The 21,672-nt window shown below is 41.8% G+C and overlaps 1 protein-coding gene across 2 annotated transcripts; it reads right to left on the reverse strand.

The window, feature by feature from the left end:
- Positions 1-10: 10 nt before the first annotated feature.
- On the reverse strand, positions 11-17,432 carry mmd2a (monocyte to macrophage differentiation-associated 2a). 2 transcript variants are annotated; one of them, XM_085403431.1, is made up of 8 exons: positions 16,751-17,432; positions 13,266-13,347; positions 10,570-10,730; positions 5,963-6,037; positions 5,769-5,870; positions 5,517-5,586; positions 3,808-4,004; positions 11-956 (listed from the first exon to the last, which is right to left on the reverse strand). In XM_085403431.1, the coding sequence occupies exons 1-8, from the start codon at positions 16,777-16,779 to the stop codon at positions 872-874; spliced, it is 801 nt and encodes a 266-aa protein (XP_085259557.1). In that variant the 5' UTR covers positions 16,780-17,432; the 3' UTR covers positions 11-871. The 2 variants fall into 2 exon arrangements, with proteins under 2 accessions (XP_085259557.1, XP_085259556.1); XM_085403430.1 differs by having other exon boundaries at positions 11-1,810.
- Positions 17,433-21,672: the final 4,240 nt, after the last annotated feature.

The following is a 21,672-nucleotide window of genomic DNA, read 5'->3' on the forward strand; positions in this document are numbered from 1 at the left end:
GATTTGACAGAAATATCATTTTATAAAATAGATCATCTGATTAAAAAAAAAAAGATTAAAAAATTGCTCATTTCCTGAGTAGGTGCTCTGTTTTCAAGAATTAAAACAGAAGTAATGAAAGTACTAGAAGTTAAGAAAATCATGAAATGTGGAAATAGAAATTTGCATTTACGAGCTACGTTGATTCTGTCGTAGTCAGAGGACTGTAGCAAATTCTACGTTACACATCAGTGTTGATAGAAAAGTGCTCAGAAGTCAAGAGCGCACCATTTAGACAAAACAACTGGCATTAAAATTCCCCTGAACGGGACACGAAATGCATTAGACCTTGACATTTTCATAATGAGACGGACTTCTTTGTCTTTTAAATCAAATTACAGTTTTAGGAAAATTAAATTGGAACACAAGTCAAAAAAAATAAAACTCAAAGCTGAGTCACAGCCACACACGAGTAGCTGGTTCTACTCGCGTCTCTTATCATCAGGTTGATCATTTACAGTCTGGCTACAGTGTGTCACACAGACATGTGTGACCTTAAAGTCTGTCTGCAGATTGCTTAATTCGGTCTCAGTCGGCCAAAGATGAGTATGTTTAATTACGAAACCAGGGGTCGTGCATGTACTGTGAAAATGAACAGAAGTCAAAAGCAGATCCTCTCAAGGGGTCACATTACTTAGCACTTAGTTCCTCCTACGCCGAGCGGCGCATCAGGCAGCTAGTGATCTCCATCGATGTCGGTCAGCAGCGACTGCTTCAGCTTCGTCCCAGGCAATGTCGACAGTTCTCAGATCGTCCATAAATGTTCAAGGGGTCACATAAGGTGGTAAAAATCTGTAACAGCTTTTACAGCCAAATCAATATTGAAAGCCTGTCAATGGCAGCTTTGTTGGGCGACTTCCTGACTGTCATATTTTACCACCGACCAAGGATGTAGCACCAACAGCAGAAAGGGATTCCTGTGTAGTGAGTTTTGGCACATTAGTTGTGGTTGGATTACTGAAAGTAGGGAGTTTAACAGCTTAGGAATGCTCAGTAACAGATATGCCAGTAAGTAAAGCTTCATTATTTTGGGAAAGTGCATATATATTCTTGTAAAGACGAGAAGATCGATAAGACTCTTACAGTTTTACTAGTCTGGCATAAAAATAGTGATACTCTGGTTTCTTTATTGATTTTCCAGTAACCTCATGCTTGTAAAATAATGCCCAGAATAGTCGTGACCAACAGTTGAGCAGCTGGTGTGGACAAAAGGAACACTTTAAAATACACAAAATATCTCAGTGGGAAAGAAAACCATATGGAACGGGTAATGAGGAACCAAAAGATGACACATTGTTTGAAGGAAATTAAAATGATCAACCTACAGAGGGCTGAATTCAAAGATACCCTGAAATCTTTATCTGGACCACGACATCACTGAGCTCCTGGACAATCTGAGGTGCAGCCTGGTGGCGTCGGATGGACTGAAACACGATGTCCCAGAGGTGGATTTGGTGAGAATTGCGGGCAGTCAGTAGTATCAAGTCTTTCATCCTCCAAGAAACTGCCTGCATACTCTTACTACATGAGGCCAGACATTGTCATGCAGCAGGAGAAACCCAGTACACACTGCACCATTGTAGGGTCTGTGAGGTCCAAAGGTTTCATCCCAACACCAAATGGCAGTCATGGTGCCGTTGCCTGTAGAGGATATGGCTCCCCAGACTATGTCTGATCTACCACCAAATCAGTCATGCTGGACAATGTTACTGGCAGTATAATGTTTTCCTCTGCTGCTTCAGGCCTTTTCATCTGTGTCACGTGGGTGAATCTGTGTGAAAGGCACAGGGTGTCAGTGGTGGACCTGATAATTCTGGTATTCTATAGCAAATATTAATCAGGCTCTATGTTTCCAGGCAGTGAGCACAGGGTCCACTAGAGGACATCGGCCCATCAAGCCACTCTCATGAAGTCTGTTTCAAATTGTTTGGTGGCCTCCAGGGGGTCATTTTGTGGCTCTGGCAGTGCTCATTATGTTCCTCCTTACACAAAGAAGCAGATGCCGATCCAGCTGATGAGTTAAAACATTACCCAGTTCATATCAGCACAGATATCCAGCATGACTGTCTGACACTGACCCTAGTCAAACGCAAAAGTAGTGGAAAAAAAGAATCAAAAAAGATGGGGAGGGAAAAATAGCCTCCACCTGTAAAACCATTCCTGTTTTGGTGGGGGTCTCATTGTTGCCTCTCTAGTGCACCTGTTGTTTTTCATCAACACTAAAGCAGCTGAAACTGACTGAAAACACCTTCTGCTAGAGACCAGATCAATGCCCCAGAGGTTTAATTGACTTGATGCTATAATCTGATTAAAATGTGTTTCTTTTTTTATAACAGTGTATTTTAGGAAGTAAATGTCTGTCAGTGCAACAGCATCAGCAACAATGAGTCAAGAAACCTGAGTGGTGTGCAGGGGTTTAAAGCTAAGTGTACTGTGAGTGCTTGTGTAGCAATGGAGTTGTATCTCCTGATTGCTTACATATTTGCCGGTAAGAGCCCATCAAAAGATCCATCCATCTATTCACTTCCGCTTTTTCCTTTTCAGGGGCGCTGGAGCCTATCCCAGCTGTCATAGGGCGAGAGGCGGGGTACAACCTGGACAGGTCGCCTGTCTGTCACAGGGCTAACACACAGAGACAGACAACCATTCACACTCACATTCACTCGCACATTCACACCTAGTGGCAATTTGGATTATCCAATTAACCTATCCCCACAAGCTGCATGTCTTTGGACAGTGGGAGGAAGCCGGAGTACCTCGAGGGAACCCACGCAAACACGGGGAGAACATGCAAACTCCACACAGAAAGACCCCGGCCTGATGGTGGAATTGAACTCAGGACCTTCTCGCTGTGCGGCAACTGCCGTGCCACTGTGCAAAATAGATGATGTCTATTTTTTATAATAGGAATGAAATGCTTTAAATAATTCGGCGGGGTTTACAAGTGATGGGGCAACACCTCCAACACCCCCCAGGCAAAAGCAAACCTCCGAGCAGGCTGTGACGCACCAGTGCACACCGCTGTCCAACCTCAACGCTCAACCGCAGGCCGTAACAAAACACTGAGCATTATTTTCAGGTCTGAATTTGCACCCGTTCTCCTTCATTGCACTTGAACCGTGTTTTTCAGGATGCCCGTCACTGAGGATGTTTGAAACATGGTGAAATATAACCTGAAGCTGTTGCTTCTGTTCATGTGATCCCAAACTGATTCCATGATGTCTGTCTGGGATCAGGGCTCTTTGAGGGGTCAGATCGTTGACGTGATCAAATGTCTCTCTGATGGCGCGATGTAGAATCTGTAGATCTGAACATGTCTGTGCACAGTATCGTGGTTACCACAAACATTATAGATTGTTATCAATCTTCTCATCTACCTCTGATAGAAAATAAACACATTTCCCAAAATTAGAAACTATTCCTCTAACTGGCGGAGATAAGCAGGAAGGAAGATTTCATAATGCAGGCCTGGCACTCGGATCTCGTCTGAAACACTACAGACAGTCAACATGGCACGCAAACCAGTGTCAGTGTCGCTAATTACGTCTAAAAGAGCAGAATTAGACATTATAAATTAGCGTCAATTTGGTGTAGTGAGGCTAGATGTTATATAGTCAGCACACAGTACAAAAATTGGTCCCCGGTGGCCCAGCTTCGTAAGTGAAGCTTACCGTAGTCAAAACACTAACGTCCTAACTACATGAAATGCACTTTTGTCATTCAGCCTGTCGGCATGGAAACGCTTAACGTCAGTATGCAGCCGGTCACCTCGACGTCTGCAGCTGTGTCCCCGGTAAATACAGGTACCTCCAGATGGCGTAATAGTGAATGCCTGCTCCAACGGCCACAAATAGATGCCAGATCGCATGGGCGAATGGCACAAGGCCATCGCTCCTAAAGAAGACCACGCCTACTCCATAGAAGACACCTCCCACGGCCAGTTCACACACACCTGTGCGCTCCACCTGGAACATAGGAAAGTTTGCTGGTATTTAATTTAAAGATGCTTTATTTAACTGTATATTTGTTTGCTAAAGATGTATCCAGTTTTTGGTTGAATTCATCTGAAATAAGAAATACTCTTATTTAAAAGAGGTTTCCCAAATTTTTGAGAAATGCCGTTTTACATGCCCACTCCATAAAAGACGGAGTAGCACTTCATCGAACAGCCCAATACTTGGTGTAGTTTTCCAACATTTACCAAGGACTTTTTCACAGGTTAGAGTGTAACTTTATATACCTAAAATTCCTTACCTGTAGGTACAGCATGATAACAAAGCTTTAAAAGAAAGAAGCAACAAATTATACTGAGTAATGAGTAGTTTTTGGTTATTTTAGAAGATCAGACCAACAATGTTTCTTACGGTGACTTATTAAGGGCCCAGGCTGTATCACGGACTATCCTAACCACTTATCCTTACATTGTAATAACACGTGATTTTGAGGTGCATGTTGGAATTTGTGCGACCTACCGCTTTGTGCCTGAGTTGGTGTCGTTTCCTGTCGCTTCCGTTTTGTTATAATACCACTAACAGCTGATTGTGGAATATTTAGTAGTGAGAAAATTTCATGACTGGGCTGGACTATCACAGTACCATGCTGGAATTCGCTGACTTCCTGACATCTTTAGAAGCAGTCTGCATGCCTAGATGCCAGGTTTTATACACCTGTGACCATGAAAGTGATTAGAAAACCTAAATTCAGTGATTTGCATGGGTGAGTGAATACCTTTGGGAGTATACTGTATATCAAGTCATGCCCTGCCTGGCCTAAATGATTTCTGTTTCTTCTGTCCTTCATGTGTTTTTATGCACTGAAATCTGGAGCATGAATTTTCAAATAGACATTAGAAAATTGCACCATAACGATGAAGTGCTACGAAAAATAAGGGCCTGGAGCTCCATGTGGGTAAAAGAAACCCAAAGGAATCAGATTCAGGTTCTGAGCACATTGTTTAAGGCCTTTTTATAAAATATGACTATAAGATTTATGCCAGCTTTTCCCTTTAATAAAAGAGATGTCAAGAAATACAATTTCTCAGACATGAAACTAAAACACAGCGTGATTTATGGAGCCAGAGAATGAGCTACGTTACTACCTTTATCTTCAGGGGGACATGAAAAAGAAATCACTCCATAACGGCTCGGGCTGTAAGTGAACGTGGCAGCTACTTCAGTAGGTGTTGACTGTCTTACCCTCAAAGTGACAATTTCAGGCTTCTATAAGTTGAAATCAAGAGCGTAATCAAATGGAAATCAGTGATTCAGTGCAACAGGGGAAGTCAATGTAAGACTTATGCATTGGAAAATAGTCAGCAGTTCTATTACCAGCAATTAGACGCATCTGTGGGTTATGGGGCACTCAAACAAAAGCCGCGGTTTGGTTCTTTAAATAGTAACGGTAGTGGAAGGAAGTCTGCAGGGGGGAAGGGGAGTGGCAGACGCTGAGAAAGACTCATCTATGTGATGTAGACTTACCATAGAGAGAATGACCAAAGCAGGAACAGCCCCCATGGCCACGTATCCCAGCAACTCGATCAGCTTGTACCTGCAGGTAGAAAACTGGACCGTGAAGTCATAATAAAAATAACAATACCTCCATTTTCCTGCCTAATTATTTGTGCTCCAAACAGCAGTCTTGTGTTTTCTGTCAACACTTGAATGGAGGCGTTTGGCTTCAGGTTAACTGTGTCAAATTAGTGCACACAGTACAAACGGAGGCTGTGTTACCTCTCATGGAAAAAGCAGACATACGCCGATCCTATACACGCCATGACCCAGATGAGCCAGCGCATGTGGCACGTCCAGGGTCCCAGCTCCCTCAGCATCAACCTGAGGAAACACGACATCGCACCTACACAGTTACAGTGTGTTCGCTCTGGTCTTTATTTTATTTATTTTTTTGCTGTAGTCACATGACCCACCATGGAGAGTAGGAGGCTGCGATGAAGAAGTAGATGGCCATTCTGTCACACATGTGGAAGCGCTGCTCCACCTTCCTACACGGAGAGAGGAGGAGGCATGAGCTCATTTGTGAAGATTCAGTTAGAGTAACATAATAAGTCTAAAATTTAAAGGATCCAGGCTGTATGAAGATTTTTATTGTCTTCCTCCCCGCACCCCCAACCAGTCGGGGTAGATGGCTGCCCCTTCCTGAGCCTGATTCTCCTGGAGGTTTCTTCCTGATAAAAGGAAGTTTTTCCTTTCCACTGTCGCCAACTGCTTATTCATAGGGGGTCATATGATTGTCCACCAAAGTGTGGAAAGTGTTGTTTGTTTTTTGGACAGCAATATGGCTGAAAGACCAGAGGAGGACTCTGAAAATGTTGTGTAAAGGGTAGAAACACATTTAAATTGTCAAAGTGAGTCCTACAAATCATGCACCTTTTCTTAATACGCATCCACGTTTCTGGGGCTGTATAACAAAATGAACTGAATCACCTACACATTACAATTACAGCACTACAATGTTAACCCAAACAGCTCTTGATGCTTTTTGCGTTAATGCTCATGTTTGGAGCACTGCAGTTACTGATGATTTTTACGTGCTGTGGGCATCAGGACTCGCCGACCACGCTCTGTAACTTTACCTGGTGTGACACTTTGTGGCTGCCTTGCAGTGGTTCCACTTTGCAATAATATAACTTGCAGTAGATTGTGGAGGGAATTTCACAAACTGACTTTTTGCAATGGTGGCATCCTGTTACAGTTAGTGTAAAGTTGGTGAGCTATTTACAATGCATGGTTAGATGCTTGATTTTATACACCTGCAGCAATGGGACAAAAAAAACATCTGCTGTTCTTCATACAAGAATAGTCACCCGGTGACGTGGCCTGCTAAGATCAACCCTCGTGCAGGCTTGATCTTACAGGGTTAAACCAAAACCATGAGCACATTTTATAAGCATAATCCATGTAATAATTTTAGATCTCCTGGAAATGTATTTTTATATAGCAGCATTAAAATACCTGTTCTTGTTGAAACATAACAAATTGACCTGTGAACTGTTCAAGGATCAAAAAGGTGACTAACTCAAGAAATGATGCCGTGTTGTGTCCACAAATAACAGACACCTTAGCAAGGAACCAAGTTTAAATAGTATCTTTAGGCACTTTGTTGTGAGTAAAAACATGTCAACACATGTTCCCATTTCTTTTGAAAACTTGCCATATCAGCATGGTGTGCAGTGTGTCCTTAAAACACTTAAGTAAACTGGGCAAGTGGAGGACAAAAGAAGAAGTGGCAGGCCTAAAAACTATCTACAGCAGACGAACTCTATCTGAAAGTCATGACCTCAAGAAGTCGGAGATAATCCTGCAAAGACCTGACACGGGACCTGAGAGATGCATCCTATTTACTGTTCACTGAAGCCTCATCAGAAATGGTCTCAGTGGAAGTGTGGCTGTCAAGAAGCTATTATTAAGGAAGGGGAATGGGGAGAAAAGGTTGAAGTACGGCAAATTGCAAAAGAACTGAAAATCAGTGACAACAGGTCAGATGAAGTGATTAATCCCAATTTGAACGTTTTTCTGGTTCAGATTCATTTTAATATGTATGGAAAGGACAGGACAGAGGTACAACAGAGAGTGTCTACAGCCATCTGTAAAACACAGCAGAGGCTCTGTTATGGATTAGGATTGTGTTATTGTCCAATTCTTTGAATTACAAACACAGGAAAGAACCATCATGCAATACCATCTGAAAAGCATCTGACTGGCAACAACTTAATTTGTTTGAGATCATTCTGACAGAGAACAGAACAAGAGGCAGCTAACATCCAAAGAAGAGCTTTAAATGTCTTTCACAAAGCCTGGAGAACTATTCCAGGGCTTGCAAAATCGCTAGCCCAACGTCCCGGGGCTAGCGATTTTTCCAGTCGGGCTACCAAAATCTCTCTGCCCTGCCCGTCGGGCTATTGTAGGAAGGAAAAATATATTGTGGCGAGCTCAGACAAGGAGGAGACGGAGGTATCGTTTGGTCTTGCTTCCCGTGAGCTAGCCAGGGAGCACAGCCGTTTATTGACATCTGCAGAAGAACACTGCCGCTAGCTAACTGCTCAGCGCGGCAACCGCACAGCAATAACAACACCACACAGGGCGCCCTCTGACCCCGGAAGGACACACCGTCGCAGCGAGAGGGCATCACCCATCACCATGGCAACATACACAAAACGTAACTGTACAAACAGAACCCCGAACAGCCCTGACCCGCTACAATGTCAATGCTTTTGCATTCTTTCGGAAATGTAGCTGGGTAATTATGTCATTGGCATCGATGAGCCACTGTCAATATGTGACATATTGAAATCACGTTTGAATTTGCGCTTGTTTTTTGCTTTCACTTTGCAATCGCTCGAACTGTGTATAGAGAGCGACAGTACTGATTGGTGAGTGATGATAATTTGCGCACCAATTCCTCTGACATCGTCTTATCAATCGTTAGCTTACTATGCAAACATGACAAGTGAAATCTCCCGCAGCAAGCTTAAACATATGAGAGGTTGATCGCGCAGAGAATCGCTGACCGTTATGTGTGTGTGTGTGTGTGTGTGTAAAAGCAGCAGGATATATATTTTAGTTCTGCTGAGCCAAATAAGACAGGTCAGGGTGAAGAAGTGACAGCCAAAGAAAAGCTTACCACAAAACGGAAAAGTTAGGACAAATCAGACTATAAGGCAAAAAGAAAGTGCAGCTTTATGGTTTCATGGACAAAATAATTTCTGTGGCTGCAATATGACGAGCTATATAACCGGGGCTGCAGATAAGTGGTCCGCAGGTGCGCATTCGCTGTCAAAATAAAAAAAAAATGCGCACAAGATATGAAGTTGCAACGCGTGTTTGCATACATAAGATTTTCTGGAGGAGGACAGACATTTGTTTAGAACTCTTAAAGATGTCGAAGAAGCTCCTTTAAGCAATTACTTTGGTGTTCCTCCACCTCCAAACAAATGTCAGAAGGAGTCCGAACCACAAAAGAAGCGCGTATTCTCGGAAAAGTGGTTGCAGGAGGTGAGCTGGCTTCAAACAAATGATGAACGCACAGAGATGTGGTGCGGAATGTGCCGTGAAAATCCCACTCTAGCGGACAAAAACAGTGCTTTTTATATGGACGCAAACGCGCGTTGCAACTTCTTATCTGGTGCGCTTTATTTTGACAGCGAATGCGCACATGCGGACCACTTATGTGCACCCGTGTAAATAACATAATGTTCTGCCGGGTGTGTTGTTGGTTTTCTCTCGATTTCTGAGTCGATAAGCGCCTTTGTTACTGGGACCAGTTATTTTAAGAAAGGCCCCCATTAGAACCCATGAGAAATGCAAGAAACGTATTATTGCTCAGTCTGCAATATCTTTCCCAGAACAAACACCAATTGCAAATAACATACTAAAAATAAACCTGAAAAATCTGTTTAGAACAGCGTACTATGTTGCAAAGAGTGAACTACCACTGGCAAAATTTAGCAGTCTTTGCAAACTTTAAAAAGCAAATGGCCTAGATCTTGGTTCCACTTGTCTCTTACCCGTGACTTCAGTGGAAATTTCAAATTCAGGATCTGACACAGACTGATTCATGTCCTACACAGTTCTTACAAGTTCATAGAAATTTCTGTTCAATTAGAACCAAGTATTTGAGTTGATGATTGTAATTTTTATACAATGTTGTAATTTGTTTTTCAACAATTTTTTGATTAATGTTTTGTTTCCTTTACAATATTATACTTTAATGTATAATATTGTAAAGGAAACAAAACATCAATCAAAAAATTGCTCTCTTTTTTATTCGGGCTACTTAAATTTATTTTGGGCTACCAAAAACTGAAGAGTCCCTGCCCGAAGGGCTACCAGGGATTTTGAAATTTTGAGAGCTCTGTATTCCTAAAGACAATTTAAAGAAATGTTGAGAAAGCTGCCTAAAAGAGTTCAGGCTCTGTTAAAGAATAAAGGTGGTCATGCCAAATATTGACTTTCAAGCTTGTTAGAATTAAACAAAACCCAATTTTGGCTCATAAACTGCATTTCCAAGTATCTTTGTGCATGTTTCAATAAATCATGGCCCCTTGTTCCCATTTTCCTAGCAAAATATAAAGAAGCGAGACTACTGCCCCTGGAAGTAGATAAAAAGTGCATAAGCAACGCTTCAGTTGCCATCTTTTCCATCAATAACCTGTCTCTCCATTCCATAACAATCTTTTTTTTCTCCTTTGTGGGACTTTTTGGTTGTTGTTGTTTTGGAAAAGCTGTTAGCCAAAATAAAATTTGCTTGTCATACCTCAGTATCACAAATATCTTCTGTTTTGGACACTTTGACAACAAAAAACTCACCAAAAACACATTTTTGTGAGCCAAAGTGACATGAAATTTCTTGATTATTGTTCCTCGTCTGGTTTTTGTAAAACCTTTGGGTTGCAACAAACAAAGTGTTCATCTAACTGTGTCGTAAACCTACCGGAGCAGCTCATAAGTACATGATGGCACATCTGCCAAATCCCTATCAGCACTTCCTCCCCCCAACACACACACAAACACACACCTGAGGTGGCTGATTTTCCAGGCAGCAGTATGGAAAAGAGTTGAGGTGATGAATAAGCCGGTGAGGCCGCTCCCATAGAGCCAGGCAGCGACACGATGCCATCGGTCCACGGAGAGAAAGTAGAGGACGGACCCACCGACCATACTGGGAAGAATCCACAACTGGAAAAGATTCAAATATCCAATAATCATGTCAGACTTTAATATGTGCAGTTCATTCACACTCATGTTCATAATGCTAATCAAGTTCCAAACAGGTAAATAAATAAATAAATGTACCCAGAGCTCCATCCCCTTACACAATTAACTTTCTTTACCGCCGTCATGAAAAATTGCATTTTTTACTCTTCCTAAAAATGAAACTTTTCACATTTCTCTTCCTCTGAGCCCAGGAGAAATCACTTTTTGATAGCACTCTTGAGCTCTAGTAAAGTTTTGCTTAGCAGAAAGTCTGGCTCTGTCCAAAACAACGCTGATTAACACCTTTGAAAAATAACACATTGTGCTTTCATGTGTGGGATTATTTATTTGCCAGACTTAATAACTCCGTGGTTATTATACCAGCGTATAACTCCCCCATAAATCCACGAGGAGTTTATTACCTTTGAGCAGAGCCAATAAAATTTCCGCTTTATTTCCACTCATTGTGGCGTCGTGTTTTCTCATCAAACTCCCAGCAAGAAATAATAATAATAATAATAATAATAATAATAATAATAATAATAATAATAATAATAATAATAATAATAATAATAATAATAATGATAATAATAATAAAGCACGTAAGTATATTTCCCAAAAAGGTCATGAACTATATTTACGGATTTTGTATTTGATGTTATTCTGTGAACAACCAGGGGACAAAAGTGGGATATAAAGAAAATATTAACCACGATTTCACTAAAAGTCCACTTGGATCCTTTATAAGTGTTAATGACTGATGAAAACTGAACTTTTTTTGGTAACAGAAGTAGGACATTTTGTTTGTATGTTTACGAGATACACCGACTCACATGCTAATGGGCTTTGTGGCAGGAGAGGGGATGATCAAAACATACATCATGAACACAAATGGCTATAGAACATCCTGTTTAAAGCTTTACGGCCATTAGAGCTGTAGTGTCTCCTCTCGCTGCTTGTATCATTCACTCTCACTGAGAAGATGCATATGGAGGACACAAGCTGCCAAAATCATATCTAAATATATCAGGCTATGTCATATATAAATGACTATGACTCATTTTTGACTTTAACAGTCTCTCACATCATCCCAGATTAATTTCCACCCACTCTTCTTTACGACGATTCGGCTCATTGAGTTTTGTGGGTATTTGTTAATGCACAGCTCTGTTAAGGTAACGCCACAGCTTTTCAGTCGGGCTGGGGTCTGAACATTGACTGAATCGTCTTTTCTTTTTCAGACTGTGTAGACTGTGTTTGGCAGCACTGTCCTGTCACATGACCCAGTTTTGGCCAAGTTTTAGCCGTCAGACAGTTTGCCATTGTCATGGTCGACTCAGTGACTGCAAGGTGCCCAGGTATGCGGCTGCATTATGGTCTCACATCTCCACTTTGTTTCAGAAGCAATCTGGTTCAATCAGATGCAACTTCCCAGGTAACCATTCAAAACAAGCCATACTTGCTGAGTCTTTTCTTCTAATTGTGCTGTCATAACATGCTAACTGAGGCCTGTGGAATCCCAGATGTGGGTTTTGGGGTATTTTACAGTTTCTCTGAGCAGTGCACGGTCTGACCTTGGCACGAGTTTGCTGGCACGTCCACACCTGGTAAGACTGTGGCATTGTGTTAACATGCCTGCGAACTCCTGACGAGCAAACTGCCAAAAGTTCTGCTTTTATACAGGTGGGAACCCCACTGAGCAGTTAATCCAGTGCATTTGATTTGAAGCAGTTGGCTGCTACTGACCTTCTTAATTCCTATGGAAGCAGTAACGATGTATATCATACTATAGTGATCGTAGCGTATGGATCTATATTTGTATGTTCCCTATCTCCTCCTAGACAAGTGGACCAATGTTGATGAAACTTTGCATAAACATTCCCTCTGGGACTGAGTGCGAACATCTATATGGTGTATACAAATATTTTGTACAAATACTACATATATTTGCACATTTGACATTTCAACTGAGCACCAAACGGCGACATTACATCTATATTCACTGTGTACACGTTTGAACGTATTTTAACTGCCATGAGAGATTTAGAGGCGTATTAGATCTTCTGTATCTATGATTCATCATTAATGCTACAAAATATTGTAGCATGAATTAGCATTGATTAAAAACTATTGTAGTTTTACATAATTATCAGTTTTAATTAGCTATTTTATTATTTATACATTGAGGAATATTTTGTAAATGAAACAGAAAAGTAAAGAATGGGAGGTGAAAGTCACTATTTTACACTTCATGTCTATTTAATTTTTGATTTTGGCAGTCGTAGTCTTCCATAGGGACACACTGGGATTACGGCAGATTACAGGAAACTACAGGCTGACTCAGAGATTACAGCCCAATGCTTCCATCACACATCACCGTGCCTCATTCTTCACAATCCTCCTCATCGTTTTTTTAGAGGATCCTCTGAGCTAACACAGCAGCGACACGTGTATTTCTTTGTGTACATGTATTGTGTGTTGTTTGTTTGCTCTACGTACGTATTTGTTTAGACTTACCGCATGTGTGGCACAGTTTGCAACGTGTTCATATTCAGTGGGCTGGTATCTCTTGCTGGCTGGCACCCTGCAGTTCATGAACCTGAGAGAGGGCCGAGAGGGGGAAGACGGAGAGGCGAAAGTATGTGTTTAGATAATGAAAGGAGATCTGGAGGCCTTACTTCTTGTTCTTGTGTGTGTGTGTGTGTGTGTGTGTGTGTGTGTGTGTGTGTGTGTGTGTGTGTGTGTGTGTGTGTGTGTGTGTGTGTGTGTGTGTGTGTGTGTGAGATGGTCATTGTGAAAGGATTTGCAGCTCTCTAATCCTCATCACGCTGTCTGCATTTTAGAGTGCTTCATTGTTACCACCACAAAGGGATACCACTGGCCATTAACTATTAACCGCATTGCATTATTCGCCATGAGAAAGTTGCTACGTGTGTGTGCGGGTGTGTGTATATGCGTAGGTGTGTGTGTGTGTTGTATTTACGTAATCAGCAGTAAACCTCTCAATCCCAGCTTAAAGGGAAAAAACACATCTGGAGATGTTACGAAATCACATTTTTTTACATCAGGATGAACACACGCACACACGGACACGCACACACTGGTTTAAAAGAAGCCTCTCATGCAGGGCCACAGGTGCGTCGCTGTTGGTCAGCTGTGTTATTTGATTACACATTTAGGCCGCGCACTCACCATCACGTGCCTCGTCTTTGCGTTCTTATAAAAGATGAATGGAAAGAGTAAGTCGGGAGGAAGTAAAGCAGAAGAAGGAGAGCAGATAAGGGAAGGTAACGTGGCTGCTTAAGCTTATGCACTACGACTTCACACACTAGTCACCTAAATGTCTACCAAATACGAGGCTACGTGAACTCTGACCAGACATCAGAGGGAGAAAAACACTTTCTGAATCCAAACCTCTGACGCTTCACAGATATCACAGATAAGGAACCCTTTGAAAGTCACGTGACTATGAAAAAGAAAGTATCTTTGGCAAAATGCAGCTCGTGGGAGAAAGGAAACCACTGTGACTTCCTTTCAAATTCAAAAAATATCAGATTTTAAAATGCACAAACTGTGTGCTCATTTTTATTGACCAATGCCAAGATGACAGCAGGGGGTTTTTTGTTTTGTATTTTTGGTGTCAGTGAACGCCGCAGCTTTGTGGAGAGGTAAGTAAAGCAGTAAAACTTCACTGTTTGGGAAATAGAGGGCAGAGGATACTTTTATCACAATATTTCTAACTCATGTTAGGATTTTATTGTCATTATGCTGAGTATTGTAACAGCATGCATTGGTATTTATCACCTTTAATTAACTTCAAATTTCATCCTCCAAATGTAACTTTGTCAGTGGCTGGAAGCCAGCTGAGTCAAGTCTGCTTGAGTTGTGCTCATTAACTGATGGCAACACGTTGGCAATCAGCCTCGCTATGACCTGCTCATCCTCTCATTTTTTGTTTCTTTGTAGATTTTGAGTTAATATTTGCTGTTTCCTTCACATTCTCCTTCAGGTGATATCTGTCCTCATGCCCTCAAAGCTGTGAAAGAACCTGATGCTTGTTCCAGGACTAACTTCTCCAGCTTCTCCCTCTATTTCATTATTCCTGCCTGATCGCTTTTTCCCAGACAAAAAGCATTTCCTCAATTTGTGCCCACATGCGGGGAACGAGCTCCCTCTGGTTTTGGAGCGTGGACTTCTTAACCCCTTTTCACCTCTTTGCACTTAAAAACGGCTTCCCCGTCATCTACGTTCACACCAAGGCAACGTGCTAAAACTACACTTTGCCAGTTCGCCCTGACATCAGGTCCGTGTGGGCCGACTTGTGTTCGCACGCAGGAAGACTTCGGGTTTCCCTCCCTGTCAAACTAATCTACAGAGCACGAGTCTGCTGACACAGAAGCTAAGCCAGCGGCTGATAGCAGAATTTAATAACAGATCAGCATCTGTGCCTTTATAGTTTTTACCAAAATACGAGAGCGAGGACCCAGCTAACCCTGAAGGATGAAAAAGCATGAACAGATACATTTCTAGGTTTCCATAACTGTTTGAGATTAGACTAACAGACTAATTAGACTAAAATTAAAACATAAATATGCATAAATATGAATGTATTCCCTCATAACAGGAAAGTTGGTGCTTTTTCGGGGGGTTGTTGTTGGTCTGGCTGGTGTCATCAGGGCTCTATCATTTACAAACAACCTCCATTTGTCTCCCACACACACCAGGACTCATCCCTTCCATCTTCTTGTGCTTTTATTAAATGTTTTCCTACTGCAAAATTAAAAAAAACAATTCTGGACACATTAAACTTGTAATAAACGTGTAATAAAAAGCAAAAACAGCATTTAGCAAGATAACATTAGATCGCTCTGTGACTGCCTTTCCTCGTTTCTTTGTCCGGTGTCCCTTTAGGCTCTGCCAAGCAACAGAACAAGGGAGCAGTATTTTTCTGAGCACTGTTGCTGTACTGTGGCTCAGTGTGGTACTCTGATGTGTTCTAATCAGTTATGACAGGAGGGCTTTGTGTGTGTGTGTGAGTAATGAAGTGAAATAGAGGGATGGAAATTCAAAGGCTGATCAGACAGGGCATTATTGTATCAGCATCCCTTTTTTCTATTGAGAGTCTCCCTCTCCGTGCGCTCACCTCTTCCTCTCCGGCAGATGTGTCACGGCACAGTTACGTGCATGCATGTGGCACCCCTGTTTTCATCTCACTGAGCATTACAGCACATTCCATACATTATCAAGCCCAGTGGGGACTTTGACCTGACTGTACCAACACAAGCTAGTTTAGTTAGATCACGCTGGGTTTTTTTCAAGGCCAAGACTTGGATTTAGGGTAAAGGCCAGAATTATGGGAATGCTGGCATTCAACTGTGATGGCTAGGGTAAGGAGCTAAGGAATGCAGTAAAACGAATAAACCCCCCACAGATTGTGTGTGCGTGTGTGTATCCAATATTTGTGGCTTCAAGGCTATTCCTTTTACAGCAAAGATCAAGTTAATCTCCTCTGGGACTCTGGTTCTCATGATTACCGACGTCCCCAGATCACTTTCTCTCTCTCTCTCTCTCTCTCTCACACACACACACACACACACACACACACACACACACACACACACACACACACACACACACACAGACCGGTTCTGTCTAAAGTTAACTGACACTGAACTATTTTCAACTTCCCAAGGAAAGCCCGATGGATTGCACAGATACCACAAAGCGACTTATACATCAAAGGGATCGATCACCGCAGTAAGATTAAAAAAAATCTTCTTATATTTTTAATAAAGATAGCTGCTCTGCACACCCCCCCCCCCCCCCCCCCCTCCCTCTCTCTGGCTTTTTCACACAAACTAATCTATATCCCTCTGATCGCGCACGTGCCGGCGCGTCAGTACGCATGGATGCACAGGATCTGTCACAAACGAAAACAAAAACATGCTGCTAGATAACAACGCTCAAACTTTTTTTCTTATTTTCCTGGGAATTCAACTTACTTTCCAAATTTTGTTTTCTTGAAGTCCATCTCGTGCGTAGGCTATGCGGGCCAGCGCGTCTGCGCGCCTGCGTTCTCTTGTTTTTTATCGCAAACAGTAAAACCAGCCAGCGCAGTCTTCTCCTACGGATTCCCCATTCCGGATGTCCCACCACCGCGCGTCCAGAGATAAAAACATAAGTCCAGGAGAGCCTGCGACTCGCAGAGCGGGTACCAGGACAACCGGCCCGCGCTTGCTCCGGGGTTTAAACGACTGGGCACGAAAGCGACGATCGGCGCGCAGCAAGAGAAGTTGGCGGTGAGGGGACCTTGCCGAGCTTCGTTCCGACTCTCTCAGATGTGGTCGCAGGATGTTCCGCGGGACTGGGCTCGTAACCCCTCCCCTGCCCTCTTCTCCCCTCCCCTTTCGCTCTCCTGGCTGCTGCTAACTTCACCAACGAAAGGCAAACCCCTCACCACAAAGCACCGACACCCTCTGCTGTGACTTGCAAGTGTGACATGTGAACAGGTCGCTTCTGAAACACAAACCCGGACTGAAACAAGACAGGAAGGGAGGCACAAAGGTGATAACAAAACCTGACCAAATGAGTCAACTGAACTCAAGAGACTGGAGCGAGCGCTGTTGCAACGAAAATGATGCCAAACACATCCTGGACAGACATTTACCTCTGTTACCTAGTTTGTTTGTTATTTATCTCCTTTACTGTTTCCATTGCTCTAATTTCTTTCCACTGTGCTTTAAAGTAGCTGTTTGGGGGTTTGAGTGACTTCTTAATAACTTCAAATACTTCAAGAGATTCATATAATAAAACTGTGACCAGCTGAGATAACACAACTTGTAGTTTTAAAGTATTCAATGGGATTCTCTCAACATTCTTCTCGGGAAAGTAGTTTTACATCACTCTGTTGTGCTATTGTGTTGTTCCAGGGAATCCCCTTCCTCTGACGTTTCATTTAGATAAAGTCCAGGAACAGGGAAGGACAGATATGCAGAAATTTCGCAAAAGATTGGAAAAACAAAATAGTAAGAAAGAAAGAAATTTCTCTATTGGCTATTCGCTTATGTTCCAAATAAGAAGTGACCTCAAGGTTTGGAGCCACTGGAATTATTTTATTTATTAGATTTTTGATATTTACACCACTGGCCACTTTATAAGCTAAAGTTATAGCCGTTTGAATTCTTTGTGCAATAGTTTCCAAACTAAAGAGGATTTGTTGTCGTGTTCAAGTTTGAAATGATTAAGGTGTCTTAACTACTGTGGTCATAAAGAGATGAACTTGGTCAGCAACAAAACTCATTCAGGCTAATGAGCCAACGCTGCTCAGTTGGTACCAAGGGCCTTAAAGTGTGACAAGAAAATATCCCCCACACTATTACACCTCTAACAGCTGCCTGAACTGCTGATACAAGCCAGAATGGATCCACACTTCCATGTTTTTTATGCGATTTTATGATCTCGAAGCAGAAATCGAGTCTCATCAGACCATTCTTCTGTTATTCTATTTTGGCTAGCTTGCGTAAATTATAGCCTCAGTTTCCTGTTCTTAGCTGACATGACTGGCACCCGATGTGGTTTTCTGCTGCTGCTGTAGCCCATCTGCTTCAATGCTTAGCATGTTGTGCATTCAGAGATGCTCTTCTGCATACTTTGATTGTAACAAGTGGTTATTTGAGTTACTGTTACCTTCCTAACAGTGAAAAGCCATTTGGTCATTATCCTCTGACTTCTAGCATCAACAAGGCATTTTTTTTACCAGCCCATCTGGCACCAACAACCATTTAAATCACCTTTCTTCCCCATGCTGATGCTCCGTTTCAGTAAATCATCTTGACCATGTTTACATGAATACGGGCAGTAAGTTGCAAACCATTTGATTGGCTGATAAAATTATTAGATTACTAGATTATTACAGATGTGCCCAATAAAGTGGCCAGCAAGTGTATTTAAAGTAAAGAAGAAGGCTGCTAGGACTTGGACTAACAGTGTTTTAATTTATGCAGTCCTTCCCTGTAGCAATGTTTTCTTCTGTGCCCATAAAATACACAAATGTTGTGTATAACAGGAAAGTATACACTGCTGACTGCTGGCTCTACAGTTCATTTATGTGCCTGGCATTTTACAGACACCCCCCCACACACACACACACACACACACACACACACTCATAAACACACACATACACACAACCCCACCACCCCTATTCTTCCTTTCAAACACATATGCTCCACTGAATGGAAAATTAAATATTATCCAACAGTAAAAGTGGCCAGCAGAAGCCCTTTTTGGCACCGTGCTGCAGATGTGAGAGACAGCACAGACCCATTATGCAAATGCACAGATACCCAAACTGCGAGAGAAATGTGTTATACATTTACCTCCTCCCCCCCCCCCCCCCCCCCCCCCCCCCCCCCCCACACACACACACACACACAGGCGACCAACACTGCTGCCACCACCCCGGCTGTGTTTGCAGATAAGATTCCATATCAGGGACAGTGACCTGACAACCATATTTGTTCAGGTGAATAATACTTATAAATACCAGCTGCCTGTGGTTAGCCTCACTGCAAACATTCAGTTTTAAACACTGCGTATCTGAATGTATTTTAAACTAACATCCTGTAACACAGCTGGTAGATTGGGGTGTGGTGACAAACATCTGTGTAGGCCAGACATGCTGGTTTCTGTCTCCTACTGTAATCGCCTTTAAATTTCTCAAATGCCAGGACTGCAGCTTTGCTTTCTATTTGAAAAGCAAGATATGTCTGCACATCTCTGCCCATCATGTTTGTGCTGACAGACCTTTGGAGAAGAGGCGGCCACCCGGCCCCTGGAAACGGCAGGCTGGTCCAAAGGACACGGCTGACTCAGATCGATGAAGGCACTGGAGCAGACGAAGAAATGAAAAGCTCTCGGTGGAGTCACTGGTTATAATAAATGTGTGTGCGATGCTCTATAATCGATCTTGATTGTGTAAAAAAAACTAGAGTCGTCACCATGGTTATGAAAATGCAAAATATTGTTCATAATGAGAGTTTAGATAGTGTTGAAACAGTCCAAATAATGTTGAGAGGAGCCTTAGAGAGAAACTGGTTAAAGATTCCTGCTCTTAAAGCCAAGCTTCCATATGTTTTGTGTTTATCCTGGATACACCAGACTTTCAACGAGATCAAAGGTCATTGTTCTGGCTGTGGGCACACAAGCCCCACCCACCTGCTGTTCAAACCTTCTGTTTGCAAGGAGCAGCCAATGGGACGAAAGGTAAGTGGTGTTAAAGAGGAGAGAGTTTAAACAACTTGTTCTACACAGAATGAACTGAAAGGCTGCACTAATAATAATCCTTCTTTATACTGTGACTCATGCAAAGCTACTCTAGTGGAATCTTTGTAGGTAAACAGGGTAATTCATTACACTAAAAGTCTGTCACAGTGGACTGAGTTCTGGTTAAGGTATGTTTAGTTTACTCGTGTTCTTGTTTTCTATGCTTTTACCCCTCTGCCAACTAGGTGACAGTATTTCAACATTATACACTTCCTTTTTGTTTTCCCGGGAGATCCTCACTGATAAACTGTCTGGAAAGACTGTCTCATCCTGGTGTTTCACGTTACCTGTCAGATTTGCGTGAGTGAATAATTTCCACTCCAACATGCTCAGACTTACACCTGAAACTCCAGTGAAACCAATACACAGACAGAAATTCTATGACTCATGCTCTAAATTACATTTCAGTCAGTGGATGGGATCACTCGCTGTTTCCTTTTCATTCCACGCCTTATACTTTGTTGTTCCAACTGCCAGAATTTGGGACTTTTGTCATGCTATGTGAAAGTTTTTAGTCCAGTGCTCCCACATGAGAATTCAAAGAGGAAAGAGAACGTTTTTCATTTGAAGTCATTGAAGGCATTTGCAAAAGCACAGAAAGCTCCAAATAAGTGGCTTTATTAAGCTTAATTTTCTATTTTTCAGTAATATGGCATACTAAAAGGAAAAAACGCGGGCTACTTAGACATATATGTAATACAATTTTAATATCTGATGTTCACATATGTTGAAAGCTGCTCTACATGATCCTTTCAGCATCTGTTAAAATGTTGTAAACTGCGGCACATTAACTGAAGAGGCAACAGATAATGGCTAAAAAATGGTGATGTATGAAATGTTGCAACTCTTTTTTTAAAGGCATTACTTAGTTTGCACTCACTTGCCTCTCTCTAACACAAAGATCTGACTATGTGAAAGTGAAAGTGTCAGTACATTGAGTTTTTCAAATCTCACACACGCAATCAGTGTTCTTTTAGTTATTTGGAGGTTTGCTTTGCAATAGTGTAGAGCAGGAACTGCACTCAGTAAGAAATAAGAAGTGCACAAATTCATTTAAAAAAGAAGTGGCAAATAAACACAAAACGTGCAAATAAATTGTAGATTGAAGAGGCTTCAAATTAGAAAAAAAAACTAACTTTTTATCATTTTAAAAATTCACTATAAACTATCGTCATTTTAGGGAGGATCCCGTTGCCTCGATTGATGATTGTTTATATATATTTAATAATTTAAAAAAGAGAATAACAGGAGGTTAAAATTTTAAACTAAATTAAAGCTGAAGATACAACAATATAATTTTTCATGCTGGTGTTATGAGGAGATGGGAACTGTAGAATAAATACTTACTAGCAGCGCCTCCATTGTAGATGACTTTTACACAATGTAACGATGGGGGGCGCTGGTTCTCTGAAATCCTCAATGTACAGAGGAGTCTTCTGATAGAGTCGTGATTGGTCCTGGTTTCTGTCTCCCTATTGGTTTAAAAAGGACAGAAACCGAGATACCAGTATGTTTACCGTTTTACCATAATTTTGTTTGTGGGGTTTTTCTTTATTTAAATGTTTTGTTTTTGTTCATTTCATATTTTTGTTTTGTATCG

The sequence above is a fragment of the Rhamphochromis longiceps genome, linkage group LG4, assembly GCF_057381845.1.
Source record: "Rhamphochromis longiceps isolate RC_006_pf linkage group LG4, R_longiceps_female_GT1.1, whole genome shotgun sequence".
Taxonomy (NCBI): Eukaryota; Metazoa; Chordata; class Actinopteri; order Cichliformes; family Cichlidae; genus Rhamphochromis; species Rhamphochromis longiceps.

Coding starts and splice junctions, on each gene's coding strand:
- mmd2a (XM_085403430.1), bottom strand. CDS start 16,779: ATGGACTTCAAGAAAACAAAATTTGGAAA. Junction 13,348..16,750: donor AAGAAAACAAAATTTGGAAA/GTAAGTTGAATT, acceptor GCCCTCTCTCAG/GTTCATGAACTGCAGGGTGC. Junction 6,038..10,569: donor TGGAAAATCAGCCACCTCAG/GTGTGTGTTTGT, acceptor CTCTCCGTGTAG/GAAGGTGGAGCAGCGCTTCC.